Source organism: Diorhabda sublineata, chromosome 10 (assembly GCF_026230105.1).
Source record: "Diorhabda sublineata isolate icDioSubl1.1 chromosome 10, icDioSubl1.1, whole genome shotgun sequence".
Classification (NCBI taxonomy): domain Eukaryota; kingdom Metazoa; phylum Arthropoda; class Insecta; order Coleoptera; family Chrysomelidae; genus Diorhabda; species Diorhabda sublineata.
The window spans coordinates 9,309,813-9,331,473 of NC_079483.1; the positions used below are offsets into that span (position 1 = coordinate 9,309,813).

At 33.9% G+C, this 21,661-nt stretch overlaps 2 protein-coding genes across 2 annotated transcripts in view; one reads left to right on the forward strand and one right to left on the reverse strand.

The window, feature by feature from the left end:
- The window catches only part of LOC130449629 (scoloptoxin SSD14), a 39,719-nt gene extending 33,365 nt beyond the window's left edge, over positions 1-6,354 (reverse strand). The window contains exon 1 of the mRNA XM_056787574.1: positions 6,277-6,354. Within this exon, the coding sequence (XP_056643552.1) occupies positions 6,277-6,308 (32 nt within the window). The 5' untranslated portion in view covers positions 6,309-6,354. The remainder of the gene's footprint in view (positions 1-6,276) is intronic.
- LOC130449628 (uncharacterized) overlaps positions 1-21,661 on the forward strand; it is a 243,927-nt gene that overhangs the window by 148,759 nt on the left and 73,507 nt on the right. The gene's annotated exons all lie outside the window — the stretch shown is intronic.

Sequence of the window (21,661 nt, forward strand, 5' to 3'; positions counted from 1 at the left end):
TAATTATTATTGGAGATTTTCGGGGTCTAAACAGTTTTTTGGAAAAATCTGGATATCAAGACACTTTTTTTTAGAAAAACATTGCCACCTAGACACTTATCGAAAAAAATTTCCCTTTAGAAATTATTTTTATTGAAAATTCTGGGTTCTAGACACTTTTTCAGAAAATTCTGGTTCTCTAAACACCTTTTTCGAAAGAAAATTGCCAACTAGTCACTTTTCAAAATAAATTTCCATTCAAAAATAATTATTATTGGAGATTTTCGGGGTCTAAACAGTTTTTTGGAAAAATCTGGATATCTAGACACTTTTTTTTAGAAAAACATTGCCACCTAGACACTTATCGAAAAAAATTTCCCTTTAGAAATTATTTTTATTGAAAATTCTGGGTTCTAGACACTTTTTCAGAAAATTCTGGTTCTCTAGACACCTTTTTCGAAAGAAAATTGCCAACTAGTCACTTTTCAAAATAAATTTCCATTCAAAAATAATTATTATTGGACATTTTGGGGGTCTAAACAGTTTTTTGAAAAAATCTGGATATCTAGACACTTTTTTTTAGAAAAACATTGCCACCTAGACACTCTAAGAAAAAATTTTTCCTTTAGAAATTATTATTATTGAAAATTCTGGGTTCTAGACACTTTTTCAGAAAATTCTGGTTTTCTAAACACCTTTTTCGAAAGAAAATTGCCAACTAGTCACTTTTCAAAATAAATTTCCATTCAAAAATAATTATTATTGGAGATTTTCGGGGTCTAAACAGTTTTTTGAAAAAATCTGGATATCAAGACACTTTTTTTTAGAAAAACATTGCCACCTAGACACTCTAAGAAAAAATTTTTCCTTTAGAAATTATTATTATTGAAAATTCTGGGTTCTAGACACTTTTTCAGAAAATTCTGGTTTTCTAAACACCTTTTTCGAAAGAAAATTGCCAACTAGTCACTTTTCAAAATAAATTTCCATTCAAAAATAATTATTATTGGAGATTTTCGGGGTCTAAACAGTTTTTTGGAAAAATCTGGATATCTAGACACTTTTTTTTAGAAAAACATTGCCACCTAGACACTTATCGAAAAAAATTTCCCTTTACAAATTATTTTTATTGAAAATTCTGGGTTCTAGACACTTTTTCAGAAAATTCTGGTTCTCTAGACACCTTTTTCGAAAGAAAATTGCCAACTAGTCACTTTTCAAAATAAATTTCCATTCAAAAATAATTATTATTGGAGATTTTGGGGGTCTAAACAGTTTTTTGAAAAAATCTGGATATCTAGACACTTTTTTTTAGAAAAACATTGCCACCTAGACACTTATCGAAAAAAATTTCCCTTTAGAAATTATTTTTATTGAAAATTCTGGGTTCTAGACACTCTTTCAGAAAATTCTGGTTCTCTAAACACCTTTTTCGAAAGAAAATTGCCAACTAGTCACTTTTCAAAATAAATTTCCATTCAAAAATAATTATTATTGGAGATTTTGGGGGTCTAAACAGTTTTTTGAAAAAATCTGGATATCTAGACACTTTTTTTTAGAAAAACATTGCCACCTAGAAACTTATCGAAAAAAATTTCCCTTTAGAAATTATTTTTATTGAAAATTCTGGGTTCTAGACACTTTTTCAGAAAATTCTGGTTCTCTAGACACCTTTTTCGAAAGAAAATTGCCAACTAGTCACTTTTCAAAATAAATTTCCATTCAAAAATAATTATTATTGGACATTTTGGGGGTCTAAACAGTTTTTTGAAAAAATCTGGATATCTAGACACTTTTTTTTAGAAAAACATTGCCACCTAGACACTCTACGAACAAATTTTTCCTTTAGAAATTATTATTATTGAAAATTCTGGGTTCTAGAGACTTTTTCAGAAAATTCTGGTTCTCTAAACACCTTTTTCGAAAGAAAATTGCCAACTAGTCACTTTTCAAAATAAATTTCCATTCAAAAATAATTATTATTGGAGATTTTCGGGGTCTAAACAGTTTTTTGGAAAAATCTGGATATCAAGACACTTTTTTTTAGAAAAACATTGCCACCTAGACACTTATCGAAAAAAATTTCCCTTTAGAAATTATTTTTATTGAAAATTCTGGGTTCTAGACACTTTTTCAGAAAATTCTGGTTCTCTAAACACCTTTTTCGAAAGAAAATTGCCAACTAGTCACTTTTCAAAATAAATTTCCATTCAAAAATAATTATTATTGGAGATTTTCGGGGTCTAAACAGTTTTTTGGAAAAATCTGGATATCTAGACACTTTTTTTTAGAAAAACATTGCCACCTAGACACTTATCGAAAAAAATTTCCCTTTAGAAATTATTTTTATTGAAAATTCTGGGTTCTAGACACTTTTTCAGAAAATTCTGGTTCTCTAAACACCTTTTTCGAAAGAAAATTGCCAACTAGTCACTTTTCAAAATAAATTTCCATTCAAAAATAATTATTATTGGAGATTTTCGGGGTCTAAACAGTTTTTTGAAAAAATCTGGATATCAAGACACTTTTTTTTAGAAAAACATTGCCACCTAGACACTCTAAGAAAAAATTTTTCCTTTAGAAATTATTATTATTGAAAATTCTGGGTTCTAGACACTTTTTCAGAAAATTCTGGTTTTCTAAACACCTTTTTCGAAAGAAAATTGCCAACTAGTCACTTTTCAAAATAAATTTCCATTCAAAAATAATTATTATTGGAGATTTTCGGGGTCTAAACAGTTTTTTGGAAAAATCTGGATATCTAGACACTTTTTTTTAGAAAAACATTGCCACCTAGACACTTATCGAAAAAAATTTCCCTTTAGAAATTATTTTTATTGAAAATTCTGGGTTCTAGACACTTTTTCAGAAAATTCTGGTTCTCTAGACACCTTTTTCGAAAGAAAATTGCCAACTAGTCACTTTTCAAAATAAATTTCCATTCAAAAATAATTATTATTGGAGATTTTGGGGGTCTAAACAGTTTTTTGAAAAAATCTGGATATCTAGACACTTTTTTTTAGAAAAACATTGCCACCTAGACACTTATCGAAAAAAATTTCCCTTTAGAAATTAATTTTATTGAAAATTCTGGGTTCTAGACACTTTTTCAGAAAATTCTGGTTCTCTAGACACCTTTTTCGAAAGAAAATTGCCAACTAGTCACTTTTCAAAATAAGTTTCCATTCAAAAATAATTATTATTGGAGATTTTGAGGGTCTAAACAGTTTTTTGAAAAAATCTGTATATCTAGACACTTTTTTGAAAAAATCTGTATATCTAGACACTTTTTTTAGAAAAATATTGTCACCTAGACATTCTTCGAAAAAAATTTCCCTTTAGAAATTATTATTATTGAAAATTCTGGGTTCTAGACACTTTTTCAGAAAATTCTGGTTCTCTAAACACCTTTTTCGAAAGAAAATTGCCAACTAGTCACTTTTCAAAATAAATTTCCATTCAAAAATAATTATTATTGGAGATTTTCGGGGTCTAAACAGTTTTTTGGAAAAATCTGGATATCTAGACACTTTTTTTTAGAAAAACATTGCCACCTAGACACTTATCGAAAAAAATTTCCCTTTAGAAATTATTTTTATTGAAAATTCTGGGTTCTAGACACTTTTTCAGAAAATTCTGGTTCTCTAGACACCTTTTTCGAAAGAAAATTGCCAACTAGTCACTTTTCAAAATAAATTTCCATTCAAAAATAATTATTATTGGAGATTTTGGGGGTCTAAACAGTTTTTTGAAAAAAATTGTATATCTAGATACTTTTTTGAAAAAATCTGTATATCTAGACACTTTTTTTAGAAAAACATTGTCACCTAGGCATTCTTCGAAAAAAATTTCCCTTTAGAAATTATTATTATTAAAAATTCTGGATTTCTAGACACTTTTTCGAAAAATTCTGGTTGTTTAGACACTTTTCCAGTGTCTTTTGGTCTCCAAAATATTTTATTGAAAAAATGTTTGCCACATAGAGAATTTTTCGAAATTTTATCGTATCTTAATTATCCCAGACCCTGTTTTTTATCTTTTAAAAACCTCGAACTCTTGTAATTTTTTTTTCAGAATTTTCCTTCTTCGAACACTATTTACATCACATAACTTTCAATAACGAAGTCTACAGCTAGCGTCCTCTATCAGAGGCGAACCAAATCCGCAAACATATTATATTACGATGTTGCCAGCTGTTTCAATAAAACGCGTATGAAAACATTCAAATCGTTAAATGAATAATTAATACATTAGTGAACTTGATTGTTTGGTATGTAAATTACGTAAAAACCCCACAATTTTTCGAGACCACCACCTTGCACTTATTTTTGTTATATTTAAATGCTCAGGTCACTTCTTTTGGAAATGCTGATCAGTGCTGTAATTTCTTTTGTTTTCAGGTGCCGGTATCATAAGTTTAGCACGCTATATCAAGTTATTTAGATCTTTTATAACCATTTTTTCTATTCCCTTACTTTTTCATATTTTATTTTATAACATCGTATTTTTTTAAGAACGCAAACTATATTTATCAAATGATTCTCCTTCCAAACGATTTTTTTCTATAATAAAGTGTATTATACCTTTTTTTCTTCATGATATACTTTTATGACAAGCACTTTTTCAGTTTTTTCGGTTAAATTGATAGCACATAGTGATTTTTTAAGAGTTATAGGATTTGATTTTGAAAAAAACCACAAAAATTTGAAGTATTCTTCGAGATGTTTACCCAAATTTTGATATTGCTCTATGTAAATTTTGAGTATTGCGGATACAAATTGTTCAGAAGAAAGATCTTTTCCTAAAAAACTAATCAGTGATTTTTTAAGAGTTAAAAGATTTGATTTTGAAAAAAAAACCACAAGAAGTTTTAAAAAGTTGATGAAATCTTTATTGGAATCGATAGAACGATCAGTATAATTTAGTTTTTGAAGATGATTTCATGCAAATGTTGGCCGCGGATCCGCTCCACGTGCGAGGTCCAATTTTGGCAAACTCTCTCCAACATATCGGCCGGTATTTCACGAATAAATGCTTTAATATTGGCCTCCAGTGCATCAATCGTTGCTGATTTATCCCTGTAGACATCAGCCTCCACATGGCCCCACAAGAAATAGTCCAAAGGTGTTAAATCACACGATCTAGGCGGCTAATTGACGGGCCCCAAACATGATATGAATTGTTCATCGAAGGGGCTCTGAATTTGGTGATTGTGACACCATCTTATTGAAACCACATATCAAGCATGTCCAATTCTTCCATTTTGGGCGAAGAAAAATCATCAAATATCACACGGTAGCGCTCGCCATCCACCGTAACGTTCCGGCCATCATCGCTTTTGAATATGATGCCCCCGTTCCATAATCCACACCAAAGTGACTTTTTCGAGATGCATTGGTAGTTCTTCTAATGCTTCTGGTTGGTCTTCACTCCAGATGCGGAAATTTTGCTTGTTGACGTAACCATTTAACCAGAAATGAGTTTCGTCGCTGAACACAATTTTGCGATAAAGAGTGGATCTTTCTACAACTTAGCTAGCGCCAATTCACCAAGTGCTAGACATTATGGCTTCAATTCTTGCACCAGCCGTATCTTATAAGGTTTTATATCCCAAATCCTTTCATACTGGGGGATACAGCCTTCGGTCCTTACTGTACGTTTGCGTATTAATGGTTTAATGTCTAATAGTGTAAACCGGATTTGAAATTTAGTCACAAGCTTTCGAATAGTAGGCCCACCAAACTTCCCATAAATTGGAAGATGCACTCTCTTAACCAAGCATGAATTTTGATGAAAGCCGATTCATTATTAAATCATAGACCAAACTGAACTGAAGTTTGACAATGACACAAGACACGTTTGACGCGTGATCTGTCAAAAACAGTGTTGCCAAAAAGATGCCAGAAAAAAATTATTCACTGTAATTAACAAGTTAGTATCAAGTGAGATAATAAGAAAATACCTTTTTGATATATCAAAATATCAAAATTATAGATTCAAAATAAAAAAAGTTTAATTGTTAACTTTCGGTTTTCAAAATGCAATTTTCTTATAAAGCCTTTTCGGATGGATAGTGTACAATGTCACTATGGAACTGGTCTGACCAAATTTTCTCTAGAATAGTGACAAATCTCTGCTTGGAGTGGTATTTGATATAAACTTCATTCAATACACTTTTAGATACAATGGGTTTTTAAAAGTTCTACTGTACAATTAGCAAATTTTAAGATTATACTGTTTGTGTCCGAAGAGACGATATAATAATTTAATTCATTCAAAATCATCTGAAAAACTTACATTTGCATATTATTTGGAACAGTTTTAACCATATTTTCGGTAAATATTCTAAGAAATACTACATACAATTACTGGGAGAATTTGTCTAATTATTTCATAATTAATTCTTGTTAATCTTTTTATCAAAACTTTATCTCTCTTAGTATCTATAAAATAATTACACTGCTCTACACTGGTTCTGTAACAACTTATTCTCAAATTCATCTTTTCATATAAATAACTGCACAAAATTCAACGGTTTCACTGACTTCTTCGAACACTACTGGCAAACAAATGTTTGTGTACCATTCAGAATTGACCTGTCAAGTTATTACGAAAAACCAAGCGGCCATTTGCTTCAAAGTGCTTCGTGGCTCGTCTTGAAAGACCCATACAATCGATTGTTGTTTAGTTTCGAGCTGATATGCATCGATCGATTATTCTCGATGCCTGTCACGATCTTACAGACGTCTTTTGAAGCAACGCGATTGAATCGAGTTTATTTTGAACGATTGTCAAATTCTGCGGTATCCAACGCGAAGAAATCCTTTTGACAACCGAATGTCATCCAATATTGAAATGTATGCGAGCAGAATTAATGTCCAAATAGGCTTCAAACTCTTGGTATGTCACATGACGATCTTGAGATATCAATTCACGCACAGCGTCGATGTTTTATGTCACAACAGCCGATTACGGAACACCCTCACGAAAGCCAACCAAATCTATGGCTCGAGATGGTGCTTTATCACAAAAAATCAAAGCTAGTTTATTGACAAGTGCTGTTGGTTCAATCAACGTCAAAAGTCATAGAAAATCGTAGCATAAAAAATGTGTTACCATATGTCAAAATTTAAGTATCACAATTTAGTAAATTCCCAGAAAGTTTTAATTTTTTTAGAACTTTAATCGATGGATGCTCAAGCTATAGATGTGGGATAAAACTTATAGTTAATTATTCGTAAAAATATTGAAAATCTTGTTCAAAAAATCTTCATTTTCTATGTTGCGTTATTTTCACTCTAAAGAAGAAGCTCTCAAAAATTAACCGAAATATCTTACGAGACATTATAACCAGAAGGTGTAGCGAACTAATTTATTTTTCTGGTTGTATTTAAATCGTCGAATTATGTTGAAACAGCAAAAATAAAACCTAATAAACGTCTGTCATTCACATTTTTCTTTATAACCTTCTCGAAATCTCCCAAGTAAAACGAATCATAGTTCGGGACAAGAAAATAAAGAGAAATATAAATTGCAGCCGAGGAAAAGATTTCCCTAGCACGTACGATAATTTGGCAACATGTCGCTTGCAGACTCCAAAGAATTGCTCCAAGAATTTTAAATGAAATGCAAGTAAATTTAAACGACTTTACAGGATATCAACGAGCTGTTTTTTAACTAAACAAAGTTAATATAAATTAGGAATTGAAATGTCAATTATTTTATAGAAAAAGCATATAAAACGCGCCTTAGCGGCTTCAGAAATAATTGATAATGTTCATGTTAATATGATAATCACCGAGCTTGTTTTTGAGTTGAAAACTCGGTATAGATCCACAATTTATTGACTCCTAACTAGTTTATTTTATTCTTAATTTAACCACTGTTGACACCAAAGACTTTTTTAACCTTTTGGTGTTAGTTTTTAACTTGCAAACCAATTATGCAATACGTACTATTCTTGCTAAAAACTCCATCTGTACTATTGGACATCCCCTTTGCAATAGAACAATTTTCTATCCCTTCACGACAGCACTTCAAGTCATTATTGACCTCTTTGAAGACTTATATAGAAAGTGAGGCAATTAAGGCTGACAAGGAATAGAACATCAAGCCTGGTGCCTTTCATATAATAACGAATGCCATGTCGAGCAAATTATCCAAAGAAGCTCATTGATATTCTACACTGATGCTTTGAAAATGAAAAATTAACAAGTAGGGGTAGGAATATAAGGCCGGAGACCCTTTTCCAGGCGGAGACGCAGAGACCTAACCTAACCTAACTTTTTCCAGGCGGAGTCGCAGATGTTCTATACATATACGCGAAGAATTAGTCTCAGAGCAGCTCTTCAAGCACTCACAATAAAATTGAGTCAAATCTAGTTAGGGAATGCACACAGTCTTTGACTTACTGGAGGCAAAGAACAAAATTATCTGACCACACTATTCCATTACCAGGCGAGGAAAAGATGGATCATTTTATAAGATGACAAACTTTCACAGGTTTCCCAAAATGTCTTCAAATCAAGACCATAAAAAACTTGAAGTAAAACTTACGGTCTGGAATAATTTAATAGATTTTTTTTATTTTATTAACTAGACACCAAAGGTTCTTTCATTGATTGAAAAGGCTCAATCTGAACTTGGACACTGTTCGGTGGTTACCCAAGACCTCCTTTGTGAGTATAGGGATGTCCATAGACAAAAGTTATATTCGACCTTCTCAAAACTACAAGAAATAAACCTCTTAACATCCAGTCAAATACCTGCTTCAATAATAAGCACTCTGAAGTTGACAATAAAGCAATAGGCTCAAATGGTACTAGTTCATATGATATAATCCCTTCGGATCTATCGAGAAATGTCCAAAAATTCCCTAGCAACTTTCCAAAAATTTCCTTTCTTGATACAGATGGTTCTAAGCTAGTGCAAGTTCTTTCATTGATTGAAGAGGCTCAATCTGAACTTGGACACTGTTCGGTGGTTACTCAAGACCACCTCTGTGAGTATGGCGATGTCCATAGACAAAAGTTATATTCGACCTTCTCAAAACTACAAGAAATAAACCCCTTAATATCCAGTCAGATACCTGCTTCACTAATAAACACTCTGAAGGTGACAATAAAGCAATAGGCTAAAATGGTACTAGTTCATATGATATAATCCCTTCGGATCTATCGAGAAATGTCCAAAAATTCCCTAGCAACTTTCCAAAAATTTCCTTTCTTGATACAGATGGTTCTAAGCTAGTGCAAGTTCTTTCATTGATTGAAGAGGCTCAATCTGAACTTGGACACTGTTCGGTGGTTACTCAAGACCACCTCTGTGAGTATGGCGATGTCCATAGACAAAAGTTATATTCGACCTTCTCAAAACTACAAGAAATAAACCCCTTAATATCCAGTCAGATACCTGCTTCACTAATAAACACTCTGAAGGTGACAATAAAGCAATAGGCTAAAATGGTACTAGTTCATATGATATAATCCCTTCGGATCTATCGAGAAATGTCCAAAAATTCCCTAGCAACTTTCCAAAAATTTCCTTTCTTGATACAGATGGTTCTAAGCTAGTGCAAGTTCTTTCATTGATTGAAGAGGCTCAATCTGAACTTGGACACTGTTCGGTGGTTACTCAAGACCACCTCTGTGAGTATGGCGATGTCCATAGACAAAAGTTATATTCGACCCTCTGAAAACTACAAGAAATAAACCTCTTAACATCCAGTCAGATACCTGCTTCACTAATAAGCACTCTGAAGTTGACAATAAAGCAATAGGCTCAAATGGTACTAGTTCATATGATATAATCCCTTCGGATCTATCGAGAAATATCCAAAAATTCCCTAGCAACTTTCCAAAAATTTCCTTTCTTGATACAGATGGTTCTAAGCTAGTGCAAGTTCTTTCATTGATTGAAGAGGCTCAATCTGAACTTGGACACTGTTCGGTGGTTACCCAAGACCTCCTTTGTGAGTATGGGGATGTCCATAGACAAAAGTTATATTCGACCTTCTCAAAACTACAAGAAATAAATATATTGTTCACGTTGAGTTGGTAGCAATGAACAAATAGGATCAAAAAAGGATAAAAATCTCTTTAGAAAGCACATTCTCATACTCCGATAACCATTGAAGGTCTTGAAGATTATTGAATGTACATCCAAGCTAGCGTGGAAATACAAACAAACTGTAAAACTACTATCTGATGAAAACCAAAGTAATCCTAAGGTTCCATCAAGGGTATATGGAAGTAGACACCCTTACCAGAAACGGGCAACGACCCCATACTTTCGACCAGAGCCTCATGAGATGTCACATCAATAATGAACTGAACGGATGAGATGGAGAAACACTTCAGACATAAGACAATTCAAAATATTCATAACCATATCAGATAAGAAATCTGAAAAACTTCTAGTGATCACCAGACTATTGGGCGGTCTTCTAACAGGTGATAGACCCAAATCACAAACATTTGTTTGCTAGAAATGTTCGAAAAAATCAGGAGAACCAATCAGAGAAGACGAATCACTCTCCACAACGATAATGCGAGCTCTCACACATCAGTTCAAACAAAAACGTTTTAGAACCGTCGAATTAAAGGATAATCCTCCGTACCATCCTTGTTTGGCACCTAGTGATTTTTTTTATTCGCGCAAATCAAAAATTTATTGCGAAATCAACGAAGAAGCCTATGATGCGTTCAAATATATGTTTTGGAGGTTAGTATACTGTTTAAAAAATATGTTTAATATCCATATCCTTGTGATTGATTTATCATCAATTTATTTACTCACATTCTTAAATAAATGTACGTTTTCTTAGTGAAAAAGACAGAAAAGTACACATCGAATAATAAAATGAGAAAATGGTTTTCGCTCGTGATTGTTGGCTTATACCAACATTAGAAAATCGTAAAATTTTATGTCCTGTTGTAATTTTTATTAGCAGTGTTTTTGTCATTTCACAGTAGATTTCCCATGAAATGCGAATAGTAGAGCATCACGTGCCGGGTTTTATCAATATTTCAGATAAACAGTGAATATTGTGTATCCGTTACGGAATAGAAACAATTCGCTTCGACATAAATTTCAACCGCACTTGGCAAATTCTTAGCAGTGTACTACAGTGTATAAAACAAAAGAAAATATTTGTTTTATTGTACATTATCTGTGTACGCGAGAAATATAGTATTGAGAAATATATATTCAAAAAGGAAAGATCGGAAACTGCGATCGAGTTAACTCGATAATCTGAATATTCGGAAACAACCCACGTTGATTTTTATTCGAAAACTGATCAAATTAATCAGATCGTAGTCATACATAATCCATTTTACCTTGATAGGGTAACTGCGGGTTGTTTAATTTGTCTATGATTTTTGCTGTTCGCACGAAATAGGTTATTAGTATTACACTATAGTGTAGTGTAGTGTGAGAGGGTAAATCGTTGATAATTGCTTTAAGATCATGTCTTAAATTTACGCGACGTTCATTTTTGGTTGAAAATTCGTGAATTTCATTTTAGGTTAGGATCCGCAATCAGCAACCTGAAACTAGGTTTCCGAAAAGTCTTTTTTCTACAACTATACAAGCAACGCTGTCCTTACTGACGTCTTTGAAGGTTAGAAAGTGTCATATTACACACCTCTACTTACCGCTCTCATTTCCCGCCCTCTTAATATCCATCCATAACATTTAGCTCGTCACCATCGTAAAATTGTTAAATACCAAGGAGATACTTGAGATATAAAAAGAAATGAGTCGCTAGGAACGAAATCCGGGCTATACTGAGTATAAACTAACACTTCTCAGCCAAATTCCTGTAGTTTTTTTTGTCTCATTCGCAGTGTGAGGTCGGGAATATACAATAGCTTTTGATAAAAATCCTCGGCGCTAATTTGGTTTCCTTGGTGACAGTTGTTTACCACATAGCGACAGTAATAATATACTTGATTATTCCTTTTGAGAAAAACTCCTGGTAGCTTTTTGTTGAATGTAATATTTAGGTATGATCAGGACGAAACAAAGATTTATTAATTTTGATAAAATTTGAATAGATCTCTTTCAAAGTACTAGCAAAGTTAAATCCATGTCTGGAAGGCTTGTTCAAGGAAGGGATTCTTCAAACATGATCTAGTAGAAAGTATAGGGCTGATTTAGATAAACAAGAAGATTTTTCAATGCCAAAATTGGCTAACCAACAGCGTTTTTTGGCATCAAGAGATCCGTTAGATATCTGCTAGGTTTTTTACTTGCAAATCGCTTTTTTGAAACCGATAACTTCGTCTACTTTTAGTACATCTTTATCTCTTTCGACGAATTGCTAATATCTTTCTAGCTTTTCGGATATAGATCTTGTTGAAGTTGAGTAATTGCTTAATTCTAGTTCATATGATCTAATCCTTTAGGACCCATAGAGAAATTTCCAACAATTCCCTTTCCTGATACATATGGTTCCAAACTAGCGCAAAGAGCTGGATTGGGTATTTTTGGACTAAAAAAATATTTCCCTACTACCAGGAAAATGTCTATTTATTATGTGAAGCTGCTAGCAATGAACAAATGGGATCAGAAAAGGATAAAAACCTCTCTAGAAAGTACGTTCTCCAATAACCAAGCGGCGATGAGGGTCTTGAAGATTATTGAGTGTAATTTTTTGTTAAATGTAATATTTTAGGCATGATCAAGACGAAACAAAAAAAATTTTAATTTTGATAAAATTTGAATTGATCTCTTTCAAAGTACTAGCAACGTTAAATCCATGTCTGAAAGGCTTCTGCAAGAAAGGGATTCTTCTGATCTATCGAGGTTTTTATTAGGATTGGTGTCAAAAAGTTTACAAACAAGACCTGGTAGATATTATGGGGCTGATGTAGATAAACAAGAAGATTTTTTACTGCCAAAACTGGCTAACCAAAAGAGATTTTTGGCAACAAGAGATTCGTTAGATATCCACTAGGATTTTTACTTGTAAATCGCTTATTTTAACCAATAAGTTCGTTTACTTTTAGTACATCTTTATTTCGTTGGACGAATCGCTAATACCTTTCTACCTTTTCGGATATAGCTCTTGTTGAAGTTGAGTAATTGCTTAATTCTGGTTCATATGATCTAATCCCTTCGGATCCATCGAGAAATTTCCAAAAATTTCCTTTCCTTATACAGTTGGTTCTAAGCTAGCACAAAGATCTGGATTGGGCGTCTTTGGACTAAAAATATGCTTTCCCCTACTACCGGGAAAATGTCTATTTTTTATGTGGAGCTGCTAGCAATGAACAAAAGGATAAAAATCTCTCTGGAAAACAAGATTTATTAATTTTGATAAAACTTGAATTGGTCTCTTCCAAAGTACTACCAACATTCGATCAGATTAAATTCCTACAATTTCATGATAATACCCATAAATATTCTACCAAAAATCGTCGTTTTCATAAAAAAAATTACTCAAATCGTAGTAAATAACCTCAAGAATGATTAAACGCCATGAAAATTTCAATATTTACCGATATAACCCAAATTAAAATGAATTTACAATAATTTACGAATACCCCTCGTAAAATAACAAATTTGACAATTGACGTTAGAAGTAACGATGACGTTAACGACGTGTTCTCATGTTATAACACGCCGACTCTTCTTTTTTATCATTCCTAGAGGTTATAAGTCAAGCATTCGATGATTTCTGATAAGAAAATTCGTCAACGAATACGTAGAAACATTTCTATTGATATTTTTCGTATAAACCCTGTATTATTGAATTGATAAATTATTAAAGAGACCACAAAAACAAGTAATTTATGTATCAGGCGATCGAGAGCTGCCCAGAATCTTGATCTTCCGAGCTGTTTAGCATAATCTGACCTAGAACAGTTTTTGCAAGTCCTATTCGACGTTTTCTAAAGAGAACGAGAAGGAAATGAAACAACAAGTATGCCACAGATGTCGATTGCAGCGAGAATGCTACAGCAAGTTGTTACATGTACATAAATCAACAGAAAAAATTCTCGAAACGTGCTATCGAAGCGCTAAACTACTAGTAGAGTTCAATCCACTCGAAATATTCACCACGCTGTCTTTGCCCATCGTTGAGATTGTTATCACATCAACTGATATGCTGAATGGACAAAAACTAGACTTTGTTTTATAATTTTTTTATCTACTCGGCCAACCAGTGCTGGTAGAGTGCACTTTGTGGGTCTATAAACCGTCGGCAGATATCACTCTTTCTTCTTCATTATTTTCCTACATCCCCCAATCAATCCTGGTTGTTTGGAGGTTCAGTATGACAAGTTGGACTCTTCTTGCTCTTCGTAGTCGATGGTTGGATACGAACGAATCTCCTACGTTCCTCTTAAACAGTATAGAAGTTTGTTATTACATAGCCTGCAGCCTCGCACTCTATATCAATTATGACACGTCTGCTTCGCTCTTGGAGAACTTTTATGGCGAAATTAGTCGTTGCATTCCATTTGTCCTCAAAGCTAAGCATTGGTATCAAGTGTAAGACATTGATGAAGCGTGCTTTCCAACTCATATCGGTTTTAACTTTACAAAAATAGAAATAGTCATAAAAACTCCACCCTATTTCAAAATCCTGGCAAAGTTACTGCCTGTAATATGACTGGAAAACATTCTAATTATTATCACAAAAATCAATAAATCTACCGTCAGCACGAATCCTCAGTAACATCGAACGACGTTTCTTAATAAAAATACGACACCGCATTTTATTCTTCACTTCAAATGAATCTGCATTCCCATAACGAGATATCGATTCTTATTTCAACGAATTCCTTGATATTTTACTTTGATATTTGTACCTGTAGACATGTAGATAATGCAATGTAATGATATGTGCATTCGCAACATCTTTCGCAAATAAATTGGTTCGTATCGTGTTTCTGGAAAGATCCAATAATACTTTCAGAAATAGGTGACGTATAGAATAATTTGATTAAGTTATTCGCTGCTCTCTTAATACATAAAATACAAAGAAAGATTTGATTTTAGGACAACGTACGACATAAAAGAAGTTTCTTCCTATAATTTTCTCTATAAAAATACAGATTCTACAACAAAGGAATAACTTGTCTTGTACGTTGCCAGACTTTGGAATTTATATGGAAATTGAAGATTTCTTCAGTGCATTCAGTAAAACCTTCCATTTCGTGAAACGTTGTTGATTATGAAAAGTAGCAAAAATGGGTGTTTTCTTTTGACTACACTACGTAATATCTTTAGTACTTCACTCTGACTTTTCTTTACTCCGAATTTGATGAGCTTCTTTTGGTCTTGGCTCTAAGTTTTCTACAGTAACTAAGATTAAGACTTTTTAATCAGAATACCAATTTTTTGTTAGGAAATTATGGTACAACCGAAGAAAAACCAAAAAAAAATCAACCAAAACCGTCCAGTGACCGTTTTAAGCAACCACAATGCGTTGTAGATCTTTCAGAAGATCTACAACGCGTCGTGGACTACAACAACCCGATATAAGCGTTTAATATTAACCAGAATCGTTTTGGGACAATCGATACACGAATTATATGAATCAAAATTAGAATAAATTTACCTAACCTAACCTTTTTTACCCTAAGAGGTAGGGTACAAGCTTACGCCTTCCTTTGTATTCTCCAAGGGAGTTATGTACGCCGGGAGGACATCGAATGTCATATCAATCAGCGAACCTAACCTAATCTAACCTAACCTAACCTAGCCTAAGCTATCCTAACCTAACTATGTTAGGTCTATAATCCGATTGACGTCAGGCGTAGGTTAGGTTAGGCTTCGCCCGCGATATGTGCTTTTTAAATTTAATATTATTAGTTTATGAATACCGTTTTCCATTCAAATCCGTTTAATAGTTTGTACATAACACGAAAACGTTAAGAAAAACCATAATTGAACGGAAATGACGTGGAATATGTGTTTGAATTTATTGAATGTCAATCAGCAATCCGAATGTCACAATGATTCCAATCCAATTGAATCGGTTATTGATAGTGGCGCCATCTAACGTACCCATCAATCTTAATATCATCTAATACGAATAATTTTTGAAGACTACTACTAAATCTTCAATTATATTTAATGTGCAGCTTCGTAATTAATTTAGAATATAATTATAAATAAAGAGGATTTGTGAGGTTTATATTGTTGAATCTACAAGAATTTCCATTAGCGTAGAAAGCATAATACAAAACCGAATAATACAATTTAGATTTCAGATTATCATTAAATGACGAGATGGAAGTTCAGAACTAATATAAATTTAATGGTTGGACTTATCTAGCATACAGGAAACAATGATATTGAATCAGATTTAGTGTTTATCATAATGGTCACAATAGTGAATAGATTTAGTAGTGCGACCGGCAATCACATTAATATCGGCCTACAACGCTTTTAGTATATATTAAATAATTAACCATTCCGGTTCCATTCGCATCTAACATGTGAAATTTATTTGAGGTTATGTACAGTTAATGTATCGAAGATATGCGAGGACCGTTTTTTTTTTGAATCCTCGATTAGCTATAAATAAAAGTTCATATAAAACAAAGATAATGAGACATTTGTCATATCTGTGGACAAGCTTTTTGAGGTTATTATAACAAAAAAACACGAAAGTTTATTTAACTTTTGATTAGAAAAAACTAGCAAAAGTAACATGAATATTTATGTGCAGTACTTCATGTTGACGTTTTTGCACAGAAGGAAATCTTTATGACAAATAACATATATATAGAGTGCGTGGTGCCATCTACAAATTATTGTCCATACCTAACTACGCCGCCAATGACTTAGACTACAAACCAGACTTTGAAACTTTTGGAAATTCCGTAGACAAAGCAGTAATGGTGAATCTGCGGTTTTATTTATTAACCATCACTCATGAAGTTTTGTCCATACACACGATTTATTCTCCGATGGATTTCTGCAGCACTATGGCCTGTAGAAAACGAATCGCACTTCGCAATTCACTCTGTAGCACAACGCCGACTGACGCCTGAACGTCAACAATGAAGGAGTATATAGTGTGAAAGCTTCGCAGTCACCTACAGCGCATGCCCGCTTTTATTCGCCCGCGTAACGTCTCCAAAGAACGATCCCAGGTTGAAAAATTATTCTAAACCCAATGATTTGTTACCGAATCGTCTCATTCCGGATCATTAATTGATTAATTATACGGATGAGAAAATCTATTGCTAGAAAAATGTTAATTTTTCCATAGGTTTTTTAAAACGTTTTTTATTAATTATTTTGCACTGTAGAGTAGCTTCCAGAGATGCATTTGAAAATATCTTACGTCAATATCAAGAAAGTCCCATATATATGATCTCAGGTGATATTTCTTGTAAAATAAACTGGAAATTGTTTCAATTCTCGTTATTACTGTTTACACTATCACTACTGCAATATTTATAATTATACTGTTCGATGAGCGTTTCGATAACCAAGTTATCATCTTCAGAGACTGAAGATAACCTGATTCCACATGGCTGGAAGATCGAATCCATCTGATACAACTTTACCGATAAGGTTTTTTCTTCTTGTTTTCTCAAATTTCTCTATTTTCTTGAAGTTATTACTGTATACAGATACAGAAAACGTGTTCTTCTTCTTCTCTAGAAACTTTTATGCCCTTCATAGCGACGGATTATTGAGGTCCTTTGCTACTTCATTCATCCACTGTATTGTTTTGCCTTGTCTTCCTCCTGCTAGCCCTACTTGTTGTAGCCAAGTTTTCTTGGATCTTCTTTTCTTATTATTTATTCGGTTTTGTCACTTTTCCTATCAGCATTTGTGGTGTTTTCGTTTTCCTTGCTATTTTTCTCAGTTGTTTCGTCTCTACTGCACAAGTTTTCTTTGATTTACTAACATCTCTTCGTGTTTTTGATATTGACTTCCATTCTACTGTCTTTATTCATATTTATACGCTTCCTTTCATTCTTTTAACTTGCTACTATTACTATGTTGTCTGCATATACTATTTTTACTGGTTTCAAGTATCTATAGCCAATTATCGTCTCCATCATCTTATCCATTAGAAGTTTCATTTCCGTTCTAAGCCCCATCGATCTTATTTCGTCTTTTTGAACTTTTCGTCTTACATTTTTCATATTTTTCTTCTATTATCTCTGTTATTTTTCCAAGGATTTCCATCGGGGCGAATGCAATCTGTAATGTTAACACCTACACACATTTCATCCCTTAATTCTTCCTCTCTTGTAATTTACAGAAAAATATGTATTTTACGAAAATCTACAATAATTGTTAAACTAATTTTCTATTCTGGTATGGAATTTCATAAGCCTTCTTTATAAATGCACTACGAAGAGCACGTGAGCAGAAGCGATCTTAAAATGATGGACCTATCTTCTGATTGAATCAATGTAATTGACGTTGAGAAAACGAATCACAGATCTAATTCATAAGGAAGCACTACGAAGAGCACGTGAGCAGAAGCGATCTAAAAATGATTGACGTACCTTCCGCTTGAATCAACGTAATTGACGTTGAGAAAACGAATCACAGATCTAATTCATAAGAAAGCACTACGAAGAGCACGTGAGCAGAAGCGATCTTAAAATGATGGACGTATCTTCCGCTTGAATCAATGTAATTGACGTTGAGAAAACGAATCACAGATCTAATTCATAAGAAAGCACTACGAAGAGCACGTGAGCAGAAGCGATCTTAAAATGATGGACGTATCTTCCGCTTGAATCAATGTAATTGACGTTGAGAAAACGAATCACAGATCTAATTCATAAGAAAGCACTACGAAGAGCACGTGAGCAGAAGCGATCTTAAAATGATGGACCTATCTTCTGATTGAATCAATGTAATTGACGTTGAGAAAACGAATCACAGATCTAATTCATAAGGAAGCACTACGAAGAGCACGTGAGCAGAAGCGATCTAAAAATGATTGACGTACCTTCCGCTTGAATCAACGTAATTGACGTTGAGAAAACGAATCACAGATCTAATTCATAAGAAAGCACTACGAAGAGCACGTGAGCAGAAGCGATCTTAAAATGATGGACCTATCTTCTGATTGAATCAATGTAATTGACGTTGAGAAAACGAATCACAGATCTAATTCATAAGGAAGCACTACGAAGAGCACGTGAGCAGAAGCGATCTAAAAATGATTGACGTACCTTCCGCTTGAATCAACGTAATTGACGTTGAGAAAACGAATCACAGATCTAATTCATAAGAAAGCACTACGAAGAGCACGTGAGCAGAAGCGATCTTAAAATGATGGACGTATCTTCCGCTTGAATCAATGTAATTGACGTTGAGAAAACGAATCACAGATCTAATTCATAAGAAAGCACTACGAAGAGCACGTGAGCAGAAGCGATCTTAAAATGATGGACGTATCTTCCGCTTGAATCAATGTAATTGACGTTGAGAAAACGAATCACAGATCTAATTCATAAGAAAGCACTACGAAGAGCACGTGAGCAGAAGCGATCTTAAAATGATGGACCTATCTTCTGATTGAATCAATGTAATTGACGTTGAGAAAACGAATCACAGATCTAATTCATAAGGAAGCACTACGAAGAGCACGTGAGCAGAAGCGATCTAAAAATGATTGACGTACCTTCCGCTTGAATCAACGTAATTGACGTTGAGAAAACGAATCACAGATCTAATTCATAAGAAAGCACTACGAAGAGCACGTGAGCAGAAGCGATCTTAAAATGATGGACCTATCTTCTGATTGAATCAATGTAATTGACGTTGAGAAAACGAATCACAGATCTAATTCATAAGGAAGCACTACGAAGAGCACGTGAGCAGAAGCGATCTAAAAATGATTGACGTACCTTCCGCTTGAATCAACGTAATTGACGTTGAGAAAACGAATCACAGATCTAATTCATAAGAAAGCACTACGAAGAGCACGTGAGCAGAAGCGATCTTAAAATGATGGACGTATCTTCCGCTTGAATCAATGTAATTGACGTTGAGAAAACGAATCACAGATCTAATTCATAAGAAAGCACTACGAAGAGCACGTGAGCAGAAGCGATCTTAAAATGATGGACGTATCTTCCGCTTGAATCAATGTAATTGACGTTGAGAAAACGAATCACAGATCTAATTCATAAGAAAGCACTACGAAGAGCACGTGAGCAGAAGCGATCTTAAAATGATGGACCTATCTTCTGATTGAATCAATGTAATTGACGTTGAGAAAACGAATCACAGATCTAATTCATAAGGAAGCACTACGAAGAGCACGTGAGCAGAAGCGATCTAAAAATGATTGACGTACCTTCCGCTTGAATCAACGTAATTGACGTTGAGAAAACGAATCACAGATCTAATTCATAAGAAAGCACTACGAAGAGCACGTGAGCAGAAGCGATCTTAAAATGATGGACGTATCTTCCGCTTGAATCAATGTAATTGACGTTGAGAAAACGAATCACAGATCTAATTCATAAGAAAGCACTACGAAGAGCACGTGAGCAGAAGCGATCTTAAAATGATGGACGTATCTTCCGCTTGAATCAATGTAATTGACGTTGAGAAAACGAATCACAGATCTAATTCATAAGAAAGCACTACGAAGAGCACGTGAGCAGAAGCGATCTTAAAATGATGGACCTATCTTCTGATTGAATCAATGTAATTGACGTTGAGAAAACGAATCACAGATCTAATTCATAAGGAAGCACTACGAAGAGCACGTGAGCAGAAGCGATCTAAAAATGATTGACGTACCTTCCGCTTGAATCAACGTAATTGACGTTGAGAAAACGAATCACAGATCTAATTCATAAGAAAGCACTACGAAGAGCACGTGAGCAGAAGCGATCTAAAAATGATTGACGTACCTTCCGCTTGAATCAACGTAATTGACGTTGAGAAAACGAATCACAGATCTAATTCATAAGAAAGCACTACGAAGAGCACGTGAGCAGAAGCGATCTTAAAATGATGGACCTATCTTCTGATTGAATCAATGTAATTGACGTTGAGAAAACGAATCACAGATCTAATTCATAAGGAAGCACTACGAAGAGCACGTGAGCAGAAGCGATCTAAAAATGATTGACGTACCTTCCGCTTGAATCAACGTAATTGACGTTGAGAAAACGAATCACAGATCTAATTCATAAGAAAGCACTACGAAGAGCACGTGAGCAGAAGCGATCTTAAAATGATGGACCTATCTTCTGATTGAATCAATGTAATTGACGTTGAGAAAACGAATCACAGATCTAATTCATAAGGAAGCACTACGAAGAGCACGTGAGCAGAAGCGATCTTAAAATGATGGACGTATCTTCCGCTTGAATCAATGTAATTGACGTTGAGAAAACGAATCACAGATCTAATTCATAAGAAAGCACTACGAAGAGCACGTGAGCAGAAGCGATCTTAAAATGATGGACCTATCTTCTGATTGAATCAATGTAATTGACGTTGAGAAAACGAATCACAGATCTAATTCATAAGAAAGCACTACGAAGAGCACGTGAGCAGAAGCGATCTTAAAATGATGGACCTATCTTCTGATTGAATCAATGTAATTGACGTTGAGAAAACGAATCACAGATCTAATTCATAAGGAAGCACTACGAAGAGCACGTGAGCAGAAGCGATCTTAAAATGATGGACCTATCTTCTGATTGAATCAATGTAATTG